At 38.1% G+C, this 7,490-nt stretch overlaps 1 protein-coding gene across 1 annotated transcript in view; it reads left to right on the top strand.

The window, feature by feature from the left end:
• Positions 1-7,490, top strand: part of FMN2 (formin 2) — a 411,725-nt gene that overhangs the window by 367,829 nt on the left and 36,406 nt on the right. The window contains 1 exon segment of the mRNA XM_017879766.1: positions 6,229-6,378. Within this exon segment, the coding sequence (XP_017735255.1) occupies positions 6,229-6,378 (150 nt within the window).

The raw sequence follows: 7,490 nt of genomic DNA, 5'->3' as shown, positions 1-7,490 counted from the left end.
TTTTTTTTTTTTTTTTTTTTTTTTGCTTATGCTCATGAGGTGTATTTGTCTATAAATTTTTTTTTTTCTTTCATAGTATCTTTTTTAGTCTTCCGTATCAACATCAGGGCAAAGCTGGCTTCATAAAATGAGTTGGGAAGTATACCCTCTTCTATTTTCTGGATGAGTTAGTGTAAGATTGCCTTTACTTCTTCATCAAATGTTTGTTAATTCACTTGTGAAACAAATTGGGTCAGAATTATTTGGAGTGTGGAGATAAATTTGATTACAAATTTATAAAATATAATTTTCTATTTATGGACAATAATTGAATTGTCTTAGATTTAGGGGTACTTATATTTTCTGTTTCTTTTGTGAGTTTTAGAAAGTTTTGTTGTTTAAGTAATTTGCTTAATTTTCGCTTAAGGTGTCAAATCTACAGGCATAAAATTGTTTACAACATCATCACATTATCATTTTAAGCCAGTATGATTTATAAAGATGACTGCTTTCATCCCTAGTATTGACACTTTGCATTTTCTTTCTTTTTTTCTTAATCAGTCTGGGTAGGGGTTTATCAATTTTATTAAGCTTTTCAATAAACCAACTTCTGAGTGAGTTGATTTTCTGTAAGATTTAGTTTCTATCTCTTTGTTTTGTGTTCATTTTTATTATTTCTATTCTTCTACTGAGCTGGGTTTACTTTGCTCCTTTATATTTTCTTGAGTTGGTTGTCTAAATAATTGATTTTACAGATTTCTTTTTAATATATTCATTTCAAAGTTCAATTTCTCTCTAAGTACTTGTTTTATCTGTATCCCATATATTTTGATATTTTTTGTTTTATTTTATTTAGTTTGGAATGTCTTTTCATTTCTGTTAGGATTTCTTTTTGATCCATGAGTTATTTATCACAGGTTTTCTTAATTACCAAATTGTATATTACCTAGATATTATTTTTGTTCTTTCATAATTTAATACCCCTGTGCTCAGGGAACTTACTCTGCATAATTTCAGTTTGAAATTTACTGAGACTTGTTTTATGACTCAGCATTTGGTCTATGTTGATAAATATTTCATGTGCTCTTATATATTCTACCATTGATCATAATGGTAGAATATTGATTGGTAGAATATGGATACAAATGCCAACTAGGTCAGTTTTTGATAATAATGTTCAACTATTCTGTGTCATTAGTGATATTTTAATCTAGTTCTCTTGACTCCTGAGAAAGAGGTGTTAAGATATCCAATTTGATTACGATTTTGTCTCTTTTTCCTTTTAGTCCTGCAATTTTTGCTTCATGAATTTTGAAACTGTTTCATTAGATGTATATCTTTAGGATTGCTATGTCTTCTTGATAATGTGGATGCTTTTATAATTATGAAATAACACCCTGGTTATGTTCTTTGTCTTGGAAGTCTACTTGGATAATAAAACCAGGCCAACTTTGCTATGGTTAGTGTGTTTACGTAGCTTTTTCCACTGCAGTATTTTCATCTTGCTCATTTTTATTTGAAATTAATTTTACTGAAATGTTAGGAGGAATAGATGCGCGAGGAAAACATTTCTAACTTCCGTGCTCTAGAGTTTCCTCTTTTGTTGCTTTTGCACATTAAAAAGTGCATTTTACCTGCATTTTCTATTTTCTTTGTTCTTGAGTTTTTTTCTGCACAATTTGAATTCCACTCTCAGCATTTTCTCTCAATGCAGAGCTTAGCCCTAAAAGAGAGTTTCTCTTGGGTCAATACTAAGAGTTCATACAGCCCAGACTGCTTCCAGTCCTTTCAGAAGTTACTATACATCCTGTCTTTTGCTCCATGCACTCAATTGTGTAAAACTTCTTCCTGTTTCAGCATAGTTCTCAAGTTAGCCCTGACACTTTTCAGGATTACTTTTTTGTAATTTGAGGGTTCTTCCTGCTTTTAGAAGAGATTTCCTGTTGCTTCCCTCTGCTTCCTCCTCTACAGATGTTGTTACCATGTGGGTGTTATGTCGTGAGTAGTTTGTCCTTAGCTGTAATTTTGAGTTTTTTTGTTTTTTTTTTGTTTGTTTGTTTGTTTTTGTTTTTTGTTTTTTGTTTTGAGACGGAGTCTGGCTCTGTCGCCCAGGCTGGAGTGCAGTGGCCGGATCTCAGCTCACTGCAAGCTCCGCCTCCCGGGTTCACACCATTCTCCTGTCTCAGCCTCCCAAGTAGCTGGGACTACAGGCGCCCGCCACCTCGCCCGGCTAGTTTTTTGTATTTTTTAGTAGAGACAGGGTTTCACCCGGTTAGGCAGGATGGTCTCCATCTCCTGACCTCGTGATCCGCCCGTCTCGGCCTCTCAAAGTGCTGGGATTACAGGCTTGAGCCACTGCGCCCAGCCAATTTTGAGTTTTGTTGGGGACATTAGATACCTAGGTCTTTGTAGATACCTTCCTGTTAGCTTTGATTTTTAATATTAGTTGCTCTTTCCATTTTTGTGTGGGATTCAGAGAAATTCCAACATGATTCTGCTTCTGTAGCTGTCATTTTAGAGCTCTGCAGGTACCTTGATTCCATTGCTGAGAAGTGTATTTGTGCTGTCTGATGTTTGTAGCAAAAGACGTGTGGTGTTGATGTTTTCGAAAAAGGACCATTTAAGAATCCAGAACAGAGGGATGTTGATTTTTCAGTAACATCCGGAGTTATCTGTTATTATAATCACTGCATTTTGTTTTTTATAACTGCACATCTTTTAACTACTACCTCTTCATGTGCTAGGGTCATTTTGAGGGAGTCTCACAGAAAAGCCTGTGTACTAAGCAAGGTCCTAGGTAAGGTGTCTGTCTTTTTGTAGTGAATCCCATATTGCCGTATGGTGGCTGGGATCCTCCTGGTTTCAGATTTAAAAGAAGGAAATAATTCAGAAGAGATGGAGTTTACCCCTCCCACACACCACCCAAATGGGTCTCTTTCGTGTTATGCAAGTTTGAATTTGCTGAGGGCTACCTAAGGCTGGACAGGATTATATAACCAAAAATGCCTCTGGCATAAAAGATACCTTGATAATCTATAGAAATTATTGTCCTGTTATTTGCTTATTTGTTTGTTTGTTTCTTTGTTTGTTTGTTTGTTTGAGATGGAGTCTCGCTCTGTCGCCCCGGCTGGAGTGCAGTGGTGCCATCTCGGCCCACTGCAAGCTCCGCCTCCCAGGTCCACGCCATTCTCCTGCCTCAGCCTCCCGAGTAGCTGGGACTACAGGTGCCTGCCACCAAGCCCGGCTAATTTTTTTTTTTTTTTTTTTTTTGGATTTTTAGTACAGTGTTAGCCAGGATGGTCTCGATCTCCTGACCTTGTGATCCACTCGCCTCGGCCTCCCAAAGTGCTGGGATTACAGGCTGCTTCTTTTTTTTTTTAAGTATTTACACTTTATTTCAGGGAGTAGGGTGGCAGTGTACAGTTGAGACAGCACTCATGATCCTCAGATAATTCTTCTGGACACTCTACGTCACATACTCAGGTACACTTATTCTTTCACCACGGCCACATCCGAAGAAATAGCTGCCGACAAAAGTTACATGCCAGTAATCAGGTTCACATTTGACTTTAAATCAATTGTTGGATACTCATTTGGCTAACATGTTCATAAAGTTTTACACAAAGAACAATTTTTTATTGAAAAATTTTTGCCTCTTCTAAAGTGAATACATATATTACTACTTCAGTTTATAACTTGCAAGGTACTTTTATTTAATCTTCATGACAACCTTGAAAAGCAGGCATTTTTTCTACTTACAGATGAAAAAAAAACTGAGGCTCAGAAGTTAAATTACCTGCGTAAATCTATGTGCTTTGTATAACAGAGCCAAGAAGAAATTATTGAATAATTAGAATGATTATCACTAGTATCGGAAGCTTTTGTGCCTGTTGGTAACTAAAAAAAAAAATTCTTCAGAGAACATGATCACCTGAGAATCTGTTCATAAATCAGCCCCAGTTGAGTTAGTTATAATTTAGAGAATATTTTTAGGAAATATATATTTATATTTATTTAATAGGCAATATAAAATATATAGCATATGTAATATAACATATGTAATATAAGATACATTTGTTTTGTGTTGACACATTCAACAAACACTTTGGCAATTCAGTTTTACTCATTGGACTTCAAAACAACTGTTTATGATCATCTCTGTTTTACAGTGGAAAAACTGAGGCACAATGATGTTGAACAGTTTGCTCATGTAGCTGGTCATAGAGGCAGGATTCAATATTCCATGTCATCTCATTCTAAATCTTACATTCTTTGCTTTTGATACCATGCTACCTAGTGATAAAACTTTCAAAATGTTGCAAGATAGCTGACTGGATGAACTAGCTATTGCAGCTTACATACGGCTACCCAAACAGATGAACTTGCTCTGTAATAAGCTCTATGAAGTTCAAAGACCAGAGCAATGAGGAGAATGAATAAACGGATAGAAAAGACTTGAGACCTAACTTCAGCCTAACAGGTCGTACATTCTTTTTAGGTATATAAGGAAAATGACCAGTTTTCCCAGAAGGCATATATATGTGTTTCTATTATCAGTTGTAATAAAATATGACCCAGATATGTCTTATTGTGTTCTCTGCCATCTACTCTCCAGGCAGTTCTGACGCCATCAGCACATTCTGCCAGATGCATTCTAATGTCACTACCATAGCTCGTGGCAGCCAGATTCTCACGTTGCATATCCACTTCACAGCCTGACTCTTTCTCAGGCTTAATTGACCATACTGTGTCATTTTTCTAGTAGGCTAACTAAGGAGAAAAATATAATACCTGAGATCCACACATTTGATCAAATCAGTCTTATCATCTCTGCCTAGAACTTCAAAAGCTGATATCCTGGGAATCTTGCTGCTCGGAGAGGAGACGGCCATAGGCAAGCTTAAAAACAGCAGATTAGCCATAGCTGTGAATGTTTGTTTTTACGTACATAAACAAAACATTGCTGTTCATACCTTCTGAGCAAACTCACCTTAAAGATCTCAGTATTTTAAAAAATTAGCCAGGCGTGGTGGTGGGCACCTATAATCCCAGCTACTCGGGAGGCTGAGGTAGGAGAATCGCTTGAACCCAGGAGATGGAGGTTGCAGTGAGCCGAGGCTGCACCATTGCACTGTAGCCCAGGTGACAGTGTAAGACTCCGTCTCAAAAAAAAAAACAAAAAAAAAACTCAGTATTTTAATGCTCATACTGTTTTTCATAATAGACATTTGAAATCAGCTATGGCAAGCTGAATACACACAGAGATATGTGTAAGTGTATATGTTAGGGTATGTATGTATGTATATGTATATATACATACTTTTTGTCACTGAGCAAAATCAAGTTGCCTTTGATATTTCTACTTCAGAGTAGATCAAACTTGAGTTTTGGTGGAGCAGAAATAGTGCTGGACCCAGGCCAAAGAAAGAAAAAATAAAAACAAGCTTCTTTGCATGCCACCCCTTTGCAGCATCTCTGACCTTTCTCTAACCAGTCCTCTTGCCTCAGCGTTATTGACTGTATTGGTCAGGATTCTTCTCAGGGCATCACTCATGGGACTAGAAAACTTTTGTTAAGTCAGAAACCTACCATTTACTAGTAGTATGTTCTTTGTCAAATAACCACTTTGAAACTCTTCTGAGCTCCATATACCTGTAATATTAAGCAGTCTCTGAGTGGCACCTTCTGAAAACTGGCCCTGAGCAATCTACTGTCACAGTGCTGGCTGCCATATTGGTCTCTACTCAAGGATAGCACCGTGGTCTCTGACGGGAGACTTTGTCAGCATCTCCTGGGACTCTTGCTTTTATTCCCTCTAACAATGTAGGAAGGCAAATAGTGTATAAGCAATATAATATAAATATGGACTACATATTAGTTTGGGGACACATGATTGATATTTCATTTGTTTAGAGTTTAGAAAGAAAGTATAGGCCCACTACTTTCAATATGTCTCATCTTGATGACAAGTTCATTTCTGGAGTACGTCCAACACAGAGTGATTAATTTTGAAATAGAATTGGTCAAGTGGTAGTTATTAGTACATGGAGGATTCTTGTCAGCTGCTACTATCTGTATCCAAAACTCTTAACATGAAACCGTAAGAGAGCCAATGTTGGTGCTTGAAGAGTTTGAGTCCTCTTGGTAATAATAATTGTGCATGAATAAAATCAGCATTTGGATAGAGAAATATCCCATATTGGAAAGTAATCATGGCTTTTATGCTCTTGTGTGTGTGTGATTTGACAGCTTTTTGGAGACTACGGCGTATTTCTTCATGAAACCAAAACTTGGAGAGAAGGAGGTGTCCCCAAATGCTTTCTTCAGTATCTGGCATGAATTCAGCTCTGACTTTAAAGACTTCTGGAAGAAAGAGAACAAACTTCTTCTACAAGAGAGGTAGGTATTTTCATTTGCACAATGGCATTTTAAAACTGGTGTTTTATTAGGTGTGGCACTACTGGGGTTGCCAGTTTTCGTAGCCTGAATAAAAAGTTAGATGGCCCTCAACCTGGGGTAGCAAGTTGAAGAGGATGCTGACATTTGGCAAAATGTGGAGTTTTAATAAGAAGAGTCAGCACAGAAGCTGGGATGCTACAGAGAGTGGTTGGGGTGCTGGTTTGCCAGGACCACTGTCGGGTGAAACAACTTCTGTCAGGAGGAAATCAGGTAAAAGTGACCACGTAAGAAGGCTTGAACAACCCTGCTGCAATGGCAGACCCACTCACTTCCAAGAACAGATAGCAAAGGCTGTAAGGGTAAAAGGAATCGTTTGCTCAATTCATGGGATATTGTCATTTTACCACTCATATCAAAATTTCATCCAGATATCTCCAAGAAACACAGATGTCAATATTTTTTAAAAGACTTTTCAAGATTCTTATAGAATTGTGTGACACTTTCTAAAATAAATCTTTTCAGGAAGGGGACTGTCCCCTCTTCAGTATATGGAATAAAGTCTCCATGATTATGAAATTCTATAGAGGCATATTACATATTAAGTCATGAAGAATGCTAGCCCTCTCAGGGCGGCATCCCCAAATAGCTGCGTCTAGTGGGAAAACAAAGGGAAACAGAAGCTATACTATAAAGCAAGCCATAATGCCAAACCAATTCGTATGCTTCCTAACATCACTAACAGTAACTTTGCTTTAGATCTTTAGAAAACTTACATCCTGTGGGCCGGGAGTGGTGGCTCACACCTCTAATCCCAACACTTTGAGAGGCCAAGGCAGGCAGATCACTTGAGGTCAGGAGTTCGATACCAGCCTGGCAAACTTGGCGAAACCCTGTCTCTACTAAAAGTACAAAAATTAGCTGGCCGTTTTGACGGGCACCCATAATCCCAGCTACTCAGGAGGCTAAGGCAGGAGAATCGCTTGAACCCAGGAGGCGGAGGTTGCAGTGAGCTGAGATTGTGCCACTGCACTCCAGCCTGGGTGACAGAGCAAGACTCTGTCAGAAGAGGAGAGGGGAGAGGCAAGAAGAAGAGAAGAGGCGAGGAGGGGAGA

The sequence above is a fragment of the Rhinopithecus bieti genome, unplaced genomic scaffold, assembly GCF_001698545.2.
Source record: "Rhinopithecus bieti isolate Rb0 unplaced genomic scaffold, ASM169854v2 scaffold_11565, whole genome shotgun sequence".
NCBI classification, from domain to species: Eukaryota; Metazoa; Chordata; class Mammalia; order Primates; family Cercopithecidae; genus Rhinopithecus; species Rhinopithecus bieti.
Note: the sequence above shows the minus strand (reverse complement) of the source record. Positions and strands in the feature narration are given on the sequence as shown.